Source organism: Toxotes jaculatrix, chromosome 11 (genome assembly GCF_017976425.1).
Source record: "Toxotes jaculatrix isolate fToxJac2 chromosome 11, fToxJac2.pri, whole genome shotgun sequence".
Classification (NCBI taxonomy): domain Eukaryota; kingdom Metazoa; phylum Chordata; class Actinopteri; family Toxotidae; genus Toxotes; species Toxotes jaculatrix.
The window spans coordinates 1,049,387-1,069,330 of record NC_054404.1 but is presented as its reverse complement, the minus strand read 5'-3'; the positions used below and the strand labels follow the sequence as shown (position 1 = coordinate 1,069,330).

The 19,944-nt window shown below is 45.9% G+C and overlaps 1 protein-coding gene across 2 annotated transcripts; it reads left to right on the top strand.

The window, feature by feature from the left end:
- The first annotated feature begins 13,553 nt into the window (after positions 1 to 13,553).
- LOC121189670 (acylphosphatase-2-like) lies at positions 13,554 to 18,786 on the top strand. 2 transcript variants are annotated; one of them, XM_041050033.1, is made up of 4 exons: positions 13,554 to 13,722; positions 13,986 to 14,002; positions 15,022 to 15,131; positions 18,392 to 18,786. In XM_041050033.1, the coding sequence occupies exons 1-4, from the start codon at positions 13,653 to 13,655 to the stop codon at positions 18,504 to 18,506; spliced, it is 312 nt and encodes a 103-aa protein (XP_040905967.1). In that variant the 5' UTR covers positions 13,554 to 13,652; the 3' UTR covers positions 18,507 to 18,786. The 2 variants fall into 2 exon arrangements, with proteins under 2 accessions (XP_040905967.1, XP_040905968.1); XM_041050034.1 differs by having other exon boundaries at positions 13,615 to 13,726.
- Positions 18,787 to 19,944: the final 1,158 nt, after the last annotated feature.

Here is a 19,944-nt window from a genome sequence, read left to right as displayed (position 1 = left end):
GGAGGAGAAGATGTGTGTTCAGCCAATGAAGGTAAAAAAAAAAGTATATGGGTGTTTGGACCATACTGATTATACAGAGGGACAGTGGAGAGACGGGCCATGATGCAGGAGTGGATCTGTACACAGACACTTTGTTTACAGAAAATTCCAGATGATGCTCAGGAGAAGGAATACTGATACGGTTTAAAGCACCTTCACTGCTTTCACCTCGGCAGTCTTTGCCTGAACCCTCCCAGTTTAAATACCTGTGTTCTACAGATACAGTGGTTTGTTGATTTTTCTCATAGAGGTTGCATTATTTTGTGAACCAGGAAAACTATGTCAAGTAATTCATCGATAGTTTGTGGACGACTGTGATGGGATATGACAGTCTGTCCGTCAGTATGAACGATCGCCAGCGCTGTTTTTCAAGCATGAGCTGCCTCCCCAACTCCACGGCCGTGTCTCTGACCTCTGCGGCGGGTCTTTGATTGACCTCTGTCATCGTGGTTTTGAAGGTTGTAGCTGCAGCTGTCCAGTCACTGACTGGATTTCCAGGATCGCTGACGCTCCCGCTGGATGTTTGACAAAGCCCTCTCAACCTGATTTTTTTTTGTTTTCCGGTACCTACGCTGCTCTGTCAGCCGCCCACTTTCAAACAGACTTTGACAGATATGACAGTGTCATCGGCGAACGTATCATATTCGCTTATCGGCCTGACATGATCCAGCCCAGAATGCTTTCAAGTTTGAAGCAAACTGTTTTAAAAAGAGGAGGAGGACGTTGGAGTCTCAGAGGAGATTTGAGGACAGTGGACGGGAACTTATTTCCTGTCAAAGCATGTTAAGAGCTGGGTGACCGTTCTGCGCTCTGCAGTAACTCCCTCTATAGAGTACAGTGCAGGGAGGAGATGGGTCCTGGTCCTCCATGTTGGCGATATTATTACAGCCTGAGCCGTTACACCGAGAGACGCCAAACTAAATCAGGCTGACTCGCCGGCAGCTTCAGGGTCATCTGGAGTTTACAGCTATTAATAGCACAGAGTGTTGGAGTAGAAACCTCCACTGAACACACACGTTGATGCTCCTCCCATACAACAATACACAGCTACACGCACACACTGGATATACTCACACATGCAACCCCCCGCAAGGCTTTTCCCATACACACAAACACACACATACACAAGTGTACACACTCTTCATTGAGAGAATGAAGGAGTGGAGGGGGAGGAGGAAGAGGAGGAGGAGGAGGAGGAGGAGGAGGAGGAGTAAGGCTTGGCTGGCACAGCATCCATGTTGCCACGAGGCAAAGAGACAATGGAGCGTCCGTTACAAATCAAAACATTTGGTTGATTCATTCTGGGATGTTTTTCTTCCCTCCTCTTCCTCCCACCTTCTCCATCCCTCCTTCTCCCCCTTTCCCTCTCTCCCCTGCCCTCTCCTCCTCTGTTGTATTTGGGATGCTCACACACTGACCTACATTGATAAAACAGTAATGAAACCTGCGTGTGTGTGTGTGTGTGGTTGGCAATGCCAAGTTAGTGAGAGTGTGTGTAAGGGTTTGTTTGTTTGTTTGTTTGTTTGTTTGTTTGTTTGTTTGTTTGTTTGTTTGTTTGTTTGTTTGTTTGTTTGTTTGTTTAGTGCAACGTTTGCATGTGTATTGGTGTGTGTGTGTGTGTGTGTGTGTGTGTGTGTGTGTGTGTGTGTGTGTGTGTGTGTGTGTGTGTGTGTGTGTGTGTGCCCAACAGCTACAGCTCCCATGAGGCTTTGACAGCAGATCCTCAGGGCTGCCTGTGAACTTCACGTACAAGTAAAATAAACTTAACATTATAATAATTAAAAAAAAACAAAAAATTGTACAGATGCTTCATATACTCCGACTTCTCACCTTTAAAATTCAGAAACAACATCCTCTTGTTTCTCAGGTGGGTCAGGACAGGAAGCCTCAGCGCTGCCAGGCGTCGTCCTACACCTGAGTCGCACTGAGCCTGAATTTTTGTGATATCACAGGTGAAGGTGAAGAATCTGTTTCTGATCAATAAGCAGTGACTCAGGGATTCAGTTGTGTCCTGAAGTACGAATCTTTCAGTCAGGGACTGAGACGTCAGGGAAACCAAAGCATTACTTTATGTTTTATTACCTTCCACAAAGTCATGACACACATCTCACACAGAATTATCCAGTTAACGAAGCAGAAGGTTTCAGTGCACGCACACTCTCCACCCTCTGTTCGCCTCCTGGCTGTTTATCCAACTTTGCAAAATCACAAAACATAAACAAGTTAAAACATTTTGCAGAGATGAATGATGACTGGATACAGGTATAAGGATAATATACAGCTCACATGTGGCAGGTAAGGCCTTCTTTAATTGGATGGTACTGGTTATTATATTTATATTAGAGCTGGTTTGATAAAATCATCCCTGATATTCACTGAATAATATTTCAAAACAAATCATTTCAAACTGATTTGTAATTATTATTATGTGATTATTTTTGCATGAGAAAGAAAAAGACACGTGAAATGCACAGTGACCAGTTTATCAGATTGTGAACGAGCTCTCGTGTGCATCAGTTGACTGATTTCATTCCTCATTTCAGAGTAAATCTGCTCTTATTCTCCAGCTCTCCTCCCTCCTTCGTCGCCGTCGTCTTATGCAATCTGCTCTCCTTTTGTGTGCAGTTGCCTGACGTGCACGTGTTCGGTGATTAGCAGGTGTTTCTGCCTCTGTTGACTCTAAACCAGCTCGAGGTGTCCCTCATGGACCACCGTATAGCCCGCGATACACCCAAAGCAGATTAATGGGTCAGTTTAGTGAAGTTCATCCAGGGTTCAAGTGAAGGTTCAGGCAGAGTTCAGCAGAGCGGAGACAGAGGGGAGGAGGGAGAGCTGCAGCCGCTCTACTGGAAAACACCGAGGACTGAGCAGAGCTAGAAACACACAACATAGAACAGCAGATACAAACACAGAACCATACAAACAGAACAAATCCAGAACCAGAACCACAGTGATCCAACACTACAAACACAGAACAGAATCTAAAACTGAAAACAAAGAGGCTGAGTGAGAGAAAAGCACCAGATTGGTTCTGAGGTTTTACCTCAACGTTTCCAGCTTAACACCGTAACATACAGATTTCCCTTTGCAGTACAAACTGTAGCATTAAGGCAAGACGCCGATTAGACCCGAGAGCTGTCACGTTTTATGCCATCTTCTTCGAACTATTGTTCGAACACGGGACAAAATTATAATTCTGATAATCTGATAATTGAGAGATTGACAGTTACATTAATGGTATATAAGGGCATCTCTAACATACCATGACCATCTGACACACTGCGTGACCTGTTAGCCTCCATCTTCCCACCAACACATGACCCACACTTCTCTGTGTGTGTGTGTCTGTGTGAATTTCTCACACACTTCCTACACAATAAACCCCTGTTTAGCAGTTTTCTGAAACAGCGGCGCCTCCTCTGATACACAGATTATGGACACGGTAAACTATGCATCACAGTGAACGTTTGCGTCGCCACGGCTGTGACCTGCGATTGGTGCGAGGTGGGTACAGTGTCTGACTTATTTATGACGGTACAGCTGGAGCTCAGGAGACACCTCAGCTAAGCGTCGCTTCAGCACCATGACCTCCCAGCTTAGGATTTAGTGGCGGGGTTTAATCAAGGTCGCAAGGCGTGGGTCACGGCGAGGTCAGAGAGACAGGCGGCGACGGACTGTTCCTCGGTTAGTGCGTTAGGAAGGTAGATCACAAAGATTTGTTCCAGTGTCAGGCATCTGAAGAAGAAGAAGCGCAGGTGTGATTCCACTGATATTTTATGGGAGAAGTAAAGTTACACTGTAAGTGTGTAAAATGGTGTTTGAAAAGTCTTCTCAAGTTATATGGCTGACTTTGACTTTGATATCTGGTTATTTTTATAACATGCAAAGGCTCAGAGGTCGAGCTGAAATTCAAATTATGAAGGTTGATTAAATAGAAATCCCAATGTTTATAAGTTATATCGTGATTGTTGGTGCAGAAACAGCTACACAAGCAGGGAATTCAACCATCTGACAGATGTCACAGTGGAGTCCTGAGTGAGCAGAGGCTGACAGCCGTCACTCTGCAGAGGGCTGCCTGGTTAGCTAACGCCGTGTGAGCTCTGTGTGTGTGTGTGTGTGTGTGTGTGTGTGTATTGTCCAGGTGTATTAAACCATTATTAGCAGCCAGTGTGAAGGAGCACATCGTCATGACAACTGCATCCCAACGTTGAGCAGTGGGTGACTTCTGGTCCTCCGGTGCACATCAGTTCCCTGGGAAAAAAAACCGTCTGGTTTCTGCGTCAGCTGCTGACTCAGCATCAGGTGACGAATAAAACTCTGCGTCGACTCACGACTCAAACTGTCTGCACGAGACAGAAACAGGCGTTAACTTCCTTTTCATCAGGTGTATCAAACACACATCCATCACACACAGCTGTGGTGACTTATAGCTCCTGTACCAATGAGTAGCATAAAGCTCTCATACTGACACAGACTTCACAGTTTATTATGAAGTGAAACGAGATGTTTGCTGCTTCAGCTGCAGCAGCAACAGATCAGAAAACACTGTGTCTGTGTCTGTGGGACACACAGCTCTCACTCAGGCTGAGGGTGTTGTTTGTATGAATTAGCATCCTTCATCCCACCACACACACACACACACACACACACACACACACACACACACACACACACACACACACACACACACACACACCCTGTGTCCTGTTGGGACTCTGAGGAGTCTGACACCAACTGACCGGACAAATGTTCTTTTGCTTTTTCTCTCAAACACTGCCGCGGGCTAACACTCAGCTTTGTGTGTCTGTGTGTGTGTGTGTCTGTGTGTGTGTGTGTGTGTGTGTGCGTGTATGAATGTGTGTTTTGACTGTGTCGGTTCTCCCCCACCCTCCAGGTCTGTGTGTATTATAGTGACCCACTGCTGCTCTGTCCTTTCATTAAGGTCAATTTGGTAACTAGGGTTGGCAACACATCTTCACACATGCACACACACACACACACACACCTACATGCATATATTTCTGCTGAACCAAATCAACCATTCCATAGTGCCTCGTTCATCTGTCCTCCTGAATTACCGTGTGTACATGCACATGTGAGTCACATCTGGAGGACGTGATGTTCAGTCTGAGGCGTCAGCAGCTCGAGGTTAAAGGAATAATTTGACGTTCTGAGTAAAACTCTTACTCGTGTACTTGTTGTGTTACATGAGAAGACTGACGCCACTCTAATGTTTACTGTGTTGTGTATTCATCAACATTTACTTTAACAACATCAGTGTGAACGTGTGAGTGTTTGTTTAACAGCTTGGTTTTAGCCACAGTCCCGGCACAGTACGGCGTGGCGGTGGTATGGCTCCACACGGTCGGGTGTCTGTGTGTAGCAGAGGTGGAGGTTATGGGTGTTTTGTAGTGATAATGGAAATGTTCGGGAAGGTTAGTGTTGGGTGTTCACAAGCAAAACGTAAACACGGTCACAGTGACCTTGACCTTTGACCTCAAACTTCCAAAATCTACTCACTTCATCTTTGAGTGACAGTGAACATTTGTGCAAACTTTAAAGGACGTCCTTCAAAGTGTTCTTCAGGTGTCACATTCGCCTGCATAAAATTAAATGTCCAAATGTCCAAACTTCTTTCAGATCTGCCTCAAGGACGGACAGACGGACGGACGGACGGACGGATGGACAACCTGAAAACATAATGTCTCCAGCCTTGGCTGTTGCCGGCAGGGAGGCGTAAAGACATCTGAAAATCAGAGACAAGACACAGGAGGAAATGTAAGACATTTAAACTAACAACACAATCAGACACGAAGAAAACACCACAAACTTCAATCTATTTTTAAACTGTGATAAAGTTATGTAAATATTTATTATAGAATTATATCAGAAGCATGACTGTCACCTTTCACGACAGTAATACTCAATATTCCGAACATATCAAACTCCCTGTGAATGCTGTGCTCTCTGCTCCGTCCTGATTATTGTCGACCATAAACAACGTGTTACAGATTCTGTAGGACGGAGCTGTGGGAAACGTCCAATCAATCGAGGAAATGAACCAACATCATCTGCTGCTGCTTATCTGGGTCCAGGCCCAGATCGCAGGGACGACTGCTGCCCAGTCCACAAGACACCAGAGTCCTACGGCACCTCCCACAGGTGGTGAGCCCATAGGAGGCGGTGCCGCCCAGTGTGGGGCTCAAACCCACGACCCCGAGAGATTCAGTTTCGTGCTCTACCAACTGAAATGAACCTTTCTGATTTTATTGTCCTCTGTCCTTATATGTCCCGTGTCTCCTATTGAGACGACACAGGAGAATTATTGAAACATTCATCTCACACCCAGGTCAGTATGACCAGCAGATTACCACAGAGAAACTGTTCGTTAACAGGAACAGCTCTCAGTAGATCACACACGTGACGTGCCGTGACGCGACGCGACTCAACGTGACGCGATGCAATGCGACATGAAAACTCTGTGTGAAGGGACATGATTCAAAAAATTCATGGATCCCAAAACTGAGTGGGCTCACCTCTCACCCACGACCCACCCCCTCCACCAAGTTTGTGCAAACTGTTTCAGTCGTTTGTGTGTAATCCTGCGGACAAACAAACAAACAAACAAACACACCAGCAAACAAAGCAGCATCCCCTCCTCAGTGGAGGTAATCACAGACGGAGGAGCAGAGACTGAACCATCAGCTTCAGACACAGAAACATCACTGAACATGGGGACAGCAGTGTTAGAGACAAAGACCCACAGGACCGAACGGAGTCTAACGCACAGTAAAGTATATGACAATGATGAATATGAACTCGATGACTGTAATGTATCTAATATACGTCCTGCTGCCTTAATGCATCTGAGTCTGTACCCTGCTGCTGTCCAGTCACATCCAATCACAGGAACTTCACCGCTCATTGTTTCACTTACAGTGTGTGTGTCTGCCCCTTCCTGCACGGAGCTGCGCGTGTGTGTGTCTGTGTGTGTCTGTGTGTGTTTGAACGTATAAGGGTTGTGTTAACGCTAACGTAGAGTCCTGTATGTTACTGTGTGTGTGTGTGTGTGTGTGTGTGTGTGTGTGTGTGTGTCTGTTGGATGACATTACTAAAAAGAGTCGACATGTTACACAGCAGTGGAGGCTTTAAACCCTGCAGCATCACTCTCACACACACACACACACACACACACAGAACCTCTCAGCTTGGCTCTGTGCCCGTATGCATGACAAGACCTCTGGGACCCCCTAAACACACATATGCACACGCACACACCAACACACAAACACACACACCACCACCCCCACCCACCCAAACTCGGCAGCCTGGCGCCTAATAGCACCCAACATCTTCCCTTGACGTGGCTCCCTGTGTGTGTGTGTATGTGCGTGTGTGCGTGTGTGTGTGTGTGTGTGTGTGTGTGTGTGTGTGTGTGTGTGTGTGTGTGTGTGTGTGCGTGTGAGGCTGCAGCAGAAAGAACACTGCGACCTAAAAACCCAGCTCACTGGGAGCGACTGCACGCCGAACAGAAGGCTCATTCAAGTGTAAACACACACACACACACACATACACACACTGAAGCACATAGGGACAAGTGAGTACACACACATACACACAAGGCACGTGGACACATGCACCAAGTCACACACAGCAGATGCAGACATGAACACACAATTGACTAGAATAGAAGAATTATAAATGCGCGCACAGTGTGTGTGTGTAGTGTGTGTGTGTGTGTGTGGTATGTGTCTGTGTGTGTGTGTGTGTAGTGTCCTGACTGATATTACAGGTGAGGGACGTGAAATGTTGGACGACTCTGAACCTTGTTTCCAAAAATCGGCTTAACACTGAGATGATGATTAAAATCTCATTAAGTCTGAGAAACGTTTTCGTCCTCGCAGCTGAAGACGCTGTGAGACACTGTGAGACTCTGTGAGACTCTGTGAGACTCTGTGAGACGCTGTGAGACTCTGTGAGACGCTGTGAGACGCTGTGAGAAACGATTGGAGGTCAGCGACCGTCTCCTTCCTTCCCATCGAGCGTGAGAAGAAGCTGTGGATCCGGTTTCTGTTCATGTTTACGTCACGTTCACACGTTCACCAAGAAAAAGGGAAAACAAACACTCATCACTTCAACAACTTGTTGTGTGTTGATCTGCCAGTTTGTGTCGTCGTCCTCTCCCTCTCTCCGCCCGATGTATCTGTCTGTTCTATCTCCTCTGTTTATTTATGCTGTGCATGTTGTTTGTTTGTTTGTTGCCACCTGTTCGTACACAGCAGATCTGACAGAGGAAAGAAGACGGTGACATTTACAGCAGATGAGCTGCATATTCATGAACATTACAGGACGCGTCACTGCTTCGTTCACGGTTCGGTGTGAGCTTCAGAGGAACGTCTGCCTCCAGCAGCAGAGGAATCACTCAGAGTCCTCTTCCTTAATCTGACGTCCACCCAGGAACATGAATAATACAGAGCAGCGCGCTGGAACCTCTGGACTGTTTACCGCACATTAAGCTTCGTGTTCATACTGAATATTTTGTTGTGTTGTTTACATCGAGCTTTGTGGTTTTCAGCTCCACAGACGTTAGATCGAGCATCGTCAGGAAACGTGGCCCGAACAATAAACTGAGCTGAGAACTCAATAAAACGCTGTCTCATTAAAAAGTTCAGATCATGAGACAGCTGAAGCATCTGCTGAGGAAGACCAGCGTCCTGATGATCACCATGGTAACAGATTCTTAGGGGACATGTCCACAGTTTTTCAGTTTGTCTTTGATCCATAATCAGGCGTCCATCACTGGAACGGGGGTGTCCCCTGTCACTCAGATTGGACTTAATGTCCAATCTGAGTGACAGGGGACAAAAGGCTTTTTTTTCTTTAGCCTTTTAATATTTATCTGTTGTGTGTGAATGTGCTCTGTAAATAACAGGTGGACAGGTGCAGTGTCTGTCTGTGTGTTACTGCAAACAACAGAGAGTTTTACACCGAGAAGAGAATCAGTCTTTTTAAAATTTGTCTAAAACAGACGAATGAAGCCTCGTTTCAGCTTCAGGTAAACACTGGAATATGTTTTTGCACCAAGAGACGACTGAGGACGTTGTTCCCCATCACATACACTGAAACAACATTAAGAAGGAACCTTTGAATGAACAGGAGGAAGAGGACACCTGCCTCACTGTCCACATGGAAACTGGACTGTTGCTTTAAGACAAGTGTGAAAAACAGAGAACTTGTCCTTTAACTTGTTTTAAGCAGAGAATTTTGTGGGTTTTCTGTGTGTGTGTGTGTGTGTGTGTGTGTGTGTGTGTGTGTGTGTGTGTGTGTGTGTGTGTGTGTGTGTGTACATGGGCTCAGCAGTTCTAAGTGTGTGGATCTGCAGGGGAGGTGGTTGCCTCTGTGTGTGTGTGTTGTGGCTGTGTATAGTAAATATTTCTACAGGAGCGATCATCTTGGCTTCATGTCAGAGTCCCCAGCTGTCAGCACAACACCGGCCCCTGGCAGAGAGAGAGAGCTGGGAACCAGAGCGAGCTCGAGTGAGGACAAACCTCCGCCTGTAGTGTCTCTGTGGCCGCGGCACAGCAGTGGTGGTCGGACGTAACGAGGCTAAAAGGGTGAGGCTAATTAAAGGTAATGAGCTGTGCTGGTTGTCCCTGACCGGCCATCTCAGCTACTGATATGATGAACCTTGTTATAGTTTAACAGAACTTGGTCTGTCGAAACTTTGCTTCAGTAAAAATACTGCATTACAAGTTGTACATTGAAAATGAAAGTGAAAGTATTATCAGTAAAATCAGAAGTGTTGTCTCTCTGCAGAAAAACGTCCCTGTGAATGTTCTAAAACTATAAATCCCAACGTTATTCATGTGGAAGCAGCAGCTGTTTCACGCAGCATGGTGCCGACTACTGGTTATTTTTATTATTGATTACTCTGCTGATCATTTTCTCGATTGAAGGATTGATTGTGTGTTTGTAAAACTTCAGTGAGCAGAGAGAAATGCTGTGAAGGTCTGAGTTTAACATTTAATCAGAAATAATCTGAGCTTCTTTGACTTTTTCTCTTTTAGGTTTAATTCTGGGTAAAATGATCCTCTGTTAAGATTGAGGTCACTCTCAAATATGTAAATATGAAGCTACAGCCGCATCTGACCAAGGGTGTGTGTGTGTGTGTGTGTGTCTGTCTATACAGCTATTTGTGTAACATTACATTTTGTCTCTGTGTATCTTTCATGTTTCAGCTGTTCCTTTGATTTCATCCCTGCTGATGATGTACAGGGCTGTCTGTTGGGATGCAGGTTGGCTGTGTGTGTGTGTGTGTGTGTGTGTGTGTGTGTGTGTGTGTGTGTTGAAGCGTGCTGCATGTACTTGATGTTCCGGTACGTTCTGACCTCCTGGCTCCTGTTGGGATCGCCGTCCTTCAGGATTCAGACCGACGAGCCGTTAACTGAGGTTTGTCGGTTGTTCTCTGCGAACGTCTGAGTCTCTCACTGGGTCTGAGCTGCTGTACGAGATCTGCTCAAACCATTTCCTGCACTGCAACATGATGCGACATCGAGGCCAAAATGTTACTAAAAACAATATGTTCCCATTTTAACTTTACATCAGCACCTTGCTGGTTTTATATTAAAATGCAGTGGGGTAACACAGTGTCTGTTCTAAAGTTCGAGTCATTTCTCTGGTTTGGAGTCTTTGTGTTTAGAGACAGTTGCTGAATCTGGATCTCTGATGATTTTCAGCCATGCTGGGGCTGTTGCTCTGACCGCGGTGACGTCCGTCCTCCTCCCCTTCGCTCCAACTGGAACAAGAGGAAGGATTTCCATGAAACATTGCACAGACACTTGTGATCCTAAGAGGAAGAGGAAGAGGAAGAGGAGGTCCCTCAGAGCTTTCCTCTTGTGTCATGATCAGGTTGATATCTCATCATCACGTTTGGCTCAGGCGTCCGTGTTTCATCAGGTCGACGTTTTAATGTGTCTGTTACTTTGGTTTCTGACAAACCACCAGAAAAACTGCTGACACTCCCATCAGCCTCAGCTGCTAGCATACAAGCAATGCTAACACGCTTAACGAAGATTACCACAGTGAACAGCACCTGCTAAACGTTAGCATGTTACTATTGCCATTATGAGCATATTAGCATGTTGATGTTAGCATATAGGTCAAAGCACCGTTACGTGCGTTACCTGAGCGTTTTCTTCACGCTGCACAGGTGCATCAGCAGGTTGGCGAAGTTTTATCAGCTGCAGACGTCTGTGGTCGAAGACGGGAGGGTGTTTAACCAGTGAAAACTGTGTGATGGGTCTAACAGAAGGGAAGTGAGTCTGTGTGTGTGTGTGTCTGTGTGTGTGCGTGTGTGTGCACTACTTTTTTAGGTCTCTGAGTGTTGATGCTCGAGGAGGCAACCAGTCAAACCAGACAGTTCAACTTCTGGAGCTCATTCAGCTGGTAACACACACACACACACACACACACACACACACACACACACACACACACACACACACACACACACACACAGGTTTACCAGTCTCACTCCCACCTCTGGCTCTTTGTTCTAAACTGGAGCTTTTTGGCTTTTGCCTGAAGACAAGTTGCAGAAGTGGGAAAATGTGTGTGTGTGTGTGTGTGTGTGTGTGTGTGTGTGTGTGTCTACAGGTTATGCAGGAGTCAAGGTTAAAGCCATCAGGATGGAGCAGAAACAAACCATGACTCAGCTCTGTGAGAACATGACTCAGCTCTGCGTCACATCAGTAACGTTTCAGCTGCTGTTTCTCTGACTGAAGCCTGAACGTCTTCGTTTCATCTCCGTCTTTTTCTGTTTAACCGTAATTCATTCACCTTCAGTCACTGACGACCCAGCGTTTAAAAAGCAGATTGAACCAAATCTGTTATGAACAATAACAAACACACAAAACATAATTTTGTTATTCATTAAATTTTTACGTAAGAGGTAGAATCCAACCCACGGGACTAAGAGTTTCTTCTACTGTCTAATGTCTCTGATGTCTCTGATGTCTCGTGTCTCCTCAGTGTTCTGTTTGCAGGTGTCACACAGGTTGTGGAGCCTGGTTCTCAGCAGGGTCTGGATGCAGATGGACTCAGGGTTGAAGCATCAGTGTGAGCAGTGTGTTGGATTTACAGCCTCCTTAGCTGCTGGTGTTTGTTTTGACACACACACACAGGGATTAGAACACTTACATTAGTGTATGTGCTTGTGTGTGTGTGTGTGTGTGTGTGTGTGTGTGTATGTGTGTGTGTGTGTGTGTGTGTGTGTGTGTGTGTGTGTGTGTGTGTGTGTGTGGAGATTACAGTGTGTTCTGAGGTATTGGAGGGCTTAAAGAGGGATGTGATGGTCTAATCACTCTTTATGTTCCTAGATGGTCAGGACACGTATACACGCACACACACGGACACACACACGGACACATGCATGTACCTGTGTAAATGTGAGGAGCCTCACTGCTCTTAAACCATGACAGGTGGGATGACTTACACAAGGTCCCTGTCTGGATGTGGAACCTGATCCTGACCCGAAGCTTAAAACCAAATCTGAACCTTCGAACTACTCTGTCAAGAAGAGAGGACTGGATGAAACGTCATTTATTTGTGTTTGTGTGTGTGTGTGTGTGTGAGTGAGTGAGAGAGAGAGAGAGTTGTAGAGCCACGGCTGGATTCAGCGAGGTGTGACTGACACCCAGTGGACAGTTCAGATACTGCAGCTCTGAATGTGTGACTCTAACCTGCTCCTGATTGTTGTCATTTTTTCAGTGAGTTAATTTGTTAGTTGTGAAAATGTTTTCTGATCTTCATCCAGCAGCTGAAATCACATCTGAGCCCTTTCTTTACACATACAGTCACTTCACTACACGGTTTACTGATCCTGGTCCCATGTTATGGTGTTCCAACAGAAGTTCTTTCCCTGTTTCCTAAACGGTGAGAAAATGAATAATACGGGGACATAACCTGAGACGCTTCAACCCAAACACAACTTTACACTTGACCTGTGATGTACGACAGTGAAACTCTGAATCTTCACGTTCGAGAAGCTGCAAACAGCAAATTTTGGCATTTTTTGCTTAAAAAATACCTGATGTCTGACTTCAGGGAGTCTCACTTCCTTATCCTGCTCGTTTTCTTCCACTTTTCCTAAGTTGAAGTATCAGGTGGAACCAGGAAGTCTTTGTTGTCGTCTGGCTCATAAAACAAAATCACACTGTAAAACTGAATGATGAAGTGTCACCAGCAAAAAGTACCATGCTGATAAAATATGAGTCTAAACCAAAGTTTATGGTTTAAAAAAATGCCAGAACTAACCCGACTGGTTGTGTCGCCTCTGATCCAACACCAGATCTGCTGCCTCTGACAGGGGCTGGTTCTCAGTCACAGTCCACGTCTGTAAAACCCAGCCCTGTCTGACCCAGACCCTGCAGAGACCACGAGCCCAGACTGGACATCCTGTGTAACTGGTGAGATTTTCCTTTAAAAAATCTGGAGGAAGACGTGACCATGTTGGTGCAGAGTGGTGAAGAGGCAGAGACAGAGCAGAGGCAGCTTTCACTCGTTCCTCACTCTCCTCCTCTGTTAAAGGGACAGTTTTTGTTTTTGCTCTCAGGATGTCTGAGGGTGAATCAGCAGGAAGCAAACTGGTGTCCGTGGACTTTGAAATCTTCGGTCACGTTCAGGGTCTGTATGTTAAACTCTCTCTTCTTCTTCTCTTTTCTGCTCTGCTGTGTGAGGCGAGGCTGTAAAATGATCTGCTGCTGCTTTATTTAGGCACAGGCTCAGCTCTGCTGCTGCAGGGTCTCACTGCACTGTCACCTGCTGCCGCCTCAGGGCAGACTATCACAAATTTACCAGTGCAAACGTGAAGGACTAAAAGAGTTTTATAAAGGAGCTCGATGTTTTTTTCATGACACATTTTAATTCTCTGTCTCTCTTTCTGACAGGAGTCTGTTTCAGAATGGTGAGTTCCTCCTGGACTGTTTGCTCCCATCACCACCTGCTGCCTCATGGGAAATATCCTGAACCTCACCAACAAAAATACACTTCAGTTCACTCACATTTTTCCACTGCAACAGCTTCACAACCTGAACCATTAAGAACCATTAAGAGAGACTTTAGTACTGGGTTTCACAAACCCAAAGGATGTTCTGGGTAGATGCTTTCAGCCTTACATGCAGACCTGAGGTCTTTAGTGACACAGGACCATATTAGTTTCCTCACATTATTTGTCTTTAACAATGTCCTGGTGTCAGAATGTCTCATATTGTAAAAAGCATTGTTTTCTTTGGCCTTGTCAGTGAGACAGTGCCATGAGTGGCAGTGCCAGCCTGTCTGTCTGTCTGTCTGCCTGCCTGCCTGTCTGTCTGCCTGTCAGCCTGCCTGCCTGTCTGTCTGTCTGCCTGCCTGCCTGCCTGCCTGCCTGTCTGTCTGTCTGCCTGCCTGCCTGCCTGTCTGTCTGCCTGTCAGCCTGCCTGCCTGTCTGTCTGTCTGCCTGCCTGTCTGCCTGCCTGTCTGTCTGTCTGTCTGTCTGCCTGTCAGCCTGCCTGCCTGTCTGTCTGTCTGTCTGCCTGTCTGTCAGCCTGCCTGTCTGTCTGTCTGTCTGTCAGCCTGCCTGCCTGTCTGTCTGTCTGCCTGTCTGTCAGCCTGCCTGCCTGTCTGTCTGTCTGTCAGCCTGCCTGCCTGTCTGTCTGTCTGTCTGCCTGTCTGTCAGCCTGCCTGCCTGCCTGTCTGTCTGTCTGTCCACCACCCAAACATGTCCACAGCTTCAGGACCGATTGCCTCGTTTCATTTTCTTCAACCACTCGCTCAGAATTTAAGCATGCTGACGTTAGCATTCAGCTAAAGCGCTGTTAGCAGGGCTGTGGTCTCAGAGGCTGAGTTCACTCACTTTTAACGACATCATTCGTTCATCATCATTTTGTGACGTTAACTTTGCTGTACCAGTAACACAACATTAACCCCTTCCCTCCCTGCCCCCAGTACACAGAGAAGGAGGGTTTGAGCCTCGGGCTGGTCGGCTGGGTGAAGAACACCTACAGTGGGACGGTGGTGGGACAGGTCCAGGGTCCTGCAGACAAGGTGGAGGAGATGTGAGTGCAAACCTTTACACTGCAACACAAAAGAAAACAACACAACACAACACAATAGAATGCAAGAGAGCAGAAAGACCTGTGCACACCTGGACGTGAGGAATCCGAGCAAAGAACAACTTGAATTAAAATCTTTTATAAATTTTAAATCGTTTATTTATTTACAGCAGATTAACGTCAGCATTAAGTGAGAGGAGTACGTCAGGCTTCGGCCAGGGACTGCAGCTGGTCTGAGGTTTCACATCTATCAGTGTTGTGGTGTTACTGTTTTTCATCCACTAGATGGCGCTGTTTCCTTTCACAAGTCTCGTCTGCTTCAGCCGTTCGTATGTCCCATGATCCCTTACTGAATTATCCTCTCGTCGTCTTCTGTTCAACACAAACGCTTTAGAGAAACCACCTTTTACCCGTGATCTGATTAAACCTCGGTTCATCAGTAGATGTTAGTTTTTCTGATTTGATTCCTCTGATAGTTGCACAGACACAAACTCCACCTGCTGCCTGTCCTGTCTCGTCCTGCACTGAACTCATGGTAAGAACCAATAATCAATCATGAAACTCAAGTTCAGGCTGTTTTGACATTGTCTCTGTCCAGAGGGACTGATGTCACCAGGGTGTGGATGTCTCATTCAGAAGGCGTCACCTCCTCCAGGGACCTGCTGCTTTATGATCTCACACACACACACACACACACACAGAGAGAGAGAGAGAGAGAGAGAGAGAGAGAGTCCCTTAATTCTTCACGTTTGTTTTTGACTCCTTGCAGCACCAGACGGGTGGAGTTTCCTGAAGCAGAGCAGCTGAGATTCAAACACCTGAAATTGTTTTAAAATCAGATTTTAAACCTTTTTTGTTGCAGAAAATGAAAAGAGGAGAAATGTGTGAAGTTATTTATTATTTTTGTAAATGTTCTGTTTGGATTTTGGATTTTGGAAGAGTTAGTTCTGTTTCCTGTCTGCATTTTAAAAAGTTACTTGTGGTAAAAGCCTTGATGAAGCCTGATGGACGCTCACTCCTCCTCTCACCGTGAATCCACTCACCACTCATCATCTAACGCCATTAAAACATTTAATTCACATGTGCTATGATCACTTTATTCATTCATCCACATGTTGGCATGAATGAAAAGTGATGCTGCGTGTCTGTTTTTTTATGACAGAAACAAATCAATTCAATCTTCTCAGGCAAACCCCACACACCTGGCACTTACAGAGAGTCAAAACCAACACGCCTTGCTCCAGCAAACAGCAGGATGAAGGGATTTTTCCATGAAGTGCAACGTTTGTTTTTTATAAAGACGCAACCTTTGTTTTATTTTCAGGACGTTCAGCTCAAAACTTCAGACCATTTAAAGGGAGTGAAAGCTTTTGTTACACAGACTGATGAACACTCACTTTCACTGAAGAGATTACACACACACACACACACACACACACTCACACACACACACTCACACACACACACTCACACACACTCACACTCACACACACACACACTCACACACACACACACACACACTCACACACACACACACTCACACACACACACACACACACACACACACACACACACACACACACACACACACTCAGACACACACTCAGACACACACTCACACACACACACTCACACACACACACTCACACACACTCACACTCACACACACACGCACTCACACACACACACACACACTCACACACACACACACACACACTCACACACACACACACACACACAAACTCACTCACTCTCTCTCTCTACTATTTCCGCCCATTATATCAGGAATCTTTTCCGTGTTAACGCGCTCATTCTCACGTCCTTCCTGTTGACTCCACTTTCACCACGACCTCACTTCCTGTTGGGCCTGGGAAACAGGAGGCAGCTGTTCCTCTGGCAGAGAAGGTGGTGGGGGGGGGGGGCAGCAGTGCATAAAAGCGAGGAGATGATAAAGGAAGGGTGAAGAGAGAGAAAAGTGGCAGATAGAAGGAAGAGATGGATGAAGGGAGAGGGAAGGAAAAGTGAAGTGAGAAATGGGGGGAGGGGTGAAAGAGTGGGTGGTTTCTACTTTTTTTTTGGAGAAAAAAAAATCCCTGGACCGTGGAGCAGCTGACAAATAAAAAAAACTGAAGGATGCAGGAAAAGAAAGAGGGAGTGAAAAATGAAGGAAATGAAACCAAGAGAGAGAAAAACGACATGGGAGTATAAAGGAGAAAAAAGGAAGAGGGATGGATGGATGAAGAAAAAGAGAGAGAAAGGGAGAAGTAACAGGTGTCTGACGTTCACATGAGGTGAATTAGATTAATCCAGGAGCTTTTATGGGAAAATTTAGAAGAAACGATCCTTGTGTTCAGATCAGAGGCCTGAGATGATGGAGATGTGACAGGAAGAGGGAGGTGGGGCATCACATGCTACAAATATATATATATATATATAATGTCGCCACCGGTCCTCACAAGTGTAGAAGTACAGCTGTGGCGTGTGTGTGGGTCATAAGGATCAGTGTGTTGTTTCACAGCAAAATGGCTGCAGATTAAATCAACAAACATCCAGCTGCTGGAAGCTGTGCTGAGCTGTGTGTGTGTGTGTGTGTGTGTGTGTGTGTGTGTGTGTGTGTGTGTGTGTGTGTGTGTGTGTGTGTGTGTGTGTGTGTGTGTGTGAGTGCGTAAGCGTGTGCGTGTGTGTGTCTGTGTGTGTACAGTAAAGTAGTAGGTCATGGAGCAGATCAGTCGACTGTAGATGGAGAAGTTTTTTGCCAAAAAAGAAAAAGTGGGACAGTTCATCTCTCTTTACTGCTGCTCGCTCTGTCTCTCTGGCTGAGCTTCAGTCAGCGCAGCACCATTGATGTGACCCTGATCCCCTGCAATCTCCTCTAATCTACACACACACACACACTTTCCACACACTCACAGTACCATCAGCCACAAAAACAGTCGGAGGGAGATCAGAGTCTTTCTGATGCCGAACCCTCTCAGATTCTTGGGTTATACATAGCTGAAGCCATGTTTATATTTTCCCATCATGCCCTTGGTTGTCCAGATGCTGGCTTGGTCCCCAAGTGGCTGGTTGTGATTTTTTTTGTCTGCATTTTTTTCCCATGATTAGTGAGACTCATGGCGATGACGTCGATCTGTCTGTCCAACTCTCGTTCGGCTGCTGATCATCTGCAGGCTCTGAGGCCTCTTTTTTTCCCGCCTCTGCCTGTTAATGTTAATCTGAACTGAATTTTTACTCCCTCTGCTCTCTGTCCATGTCCTCTGCAGGAAGGTGTGGCTGAGTAAAGAGGGAAGTCCGAGCAGTCGGATCACCAGAGCCTCCTTCACCAACCAGAGAGCCATCGATAAGGTGGAGCTCTCCGGCTTCAAGACTCGCTTCTGACCAAATAATCAAACGTACCCTGAAGGCTGTTCCCTCTGTTCGCTGGGGAGAATCACAGAGATCTGCTTCTACTGTTCAGACCTGTTTAAAAGCAAAGTGCCACAATCTGAGTTTCTATTCTCTGCCCGTGATGCTCTTATGAATTCTGTGAATGAAGACTTGTTTGTAGGAAGACTCAGGTGGAACTGAGTTCACCTGCTGTTCACCTTCCTCTGCTGGAAAAGCATTTCACACAATGTTTAACAGTGTTTGTGGAAAAATGAAACAGTTCTGGTTGAAACAGCTGAACTGTGTGTGTGTTGTTATCATCGATGTGACTTTGTCCGTACGGAACATCTGAAGCCACAGCTAGCAGCCGCTTAGCTTAGCGTTGAAACTGGAAACAGAGGGCTAGCCTAGCTCCGTGCAAAGCTAACAATATCCACCTGCCTGCAGTGGTGGAAAGTAACTCAGTGCATTTAAACTTCACTTCAGTCCACATGTGAGGTATTTCTGTTTTACTTGAGTACACCTGTTTCCTGCTGCTTCATGCTTCTTTAGTTACTTCAGATTAAGGTTTTACAGTGAAGCACATGATACGCACAGTGAAGGCCGTGAGGCCTTGAATTTCTCCAGTTCTTATATTTGGAAATCCTTGAATATAATGAATCCAGGATGAAATGAAGTGATCAGCTGAGTATCTTTGCTGATCCCATCATCCCTCAGTGGAATCGCTGGCTCCTTTGTATTATCAGTAAGAATCTCTGGCTGTTCAGCAGGTTGCTGGGTTGAATCCCTGGCCTGTATCTGTCTGTCACTGTGTGTCTGTATATGTCACTGTATGATGTAAACAAACAAACACACCCCAGCGATGATGTTGTTACATAACATCAAGTCATGTGACCCGATTACCTGCCATCTGATCCAATTAAATCACAGCAAGAGAATCCCTGATCGGCTGCCACGGCAACGGCAACAAAAACCCTGACACAGCAGGAACGGAGCTCCTGATCACTGCAGCGACTCAGGGTGTGTGTGTTTGATCGCAATATAAAAACTGATGGTACACTTATAAAATACACCAGAGTTTTACAGGAAACATCTTTTGTCATGAAATCTGGTCAAAAGTGTGTGTTACTGTGTGTGTGTGTGTGTGTGTGTGTGTGTGTGTGTGTGTGTGTACGTGTTTGTGTGTATCTGTGCTTGGAGACCAACTCTCCCTGGATACACTGTTGGAAATGGACGCTTGTCGTCATGCCAACTCGCCTCGAGACATTATTCACACACACAATCAGGACAAGAGAGGAGGAGGTGTTAGAGTGTTTGAGGAGGATCTTAATGCAACGACATTCTTACATAACACAGAAACACACACTGCTGGAGCGCAGGATGGACAGACTGGTGACCCCTCATCCACTGTCATGAAAACTGTGTGTGTGAGTGTGAAGGTCTGTAATGG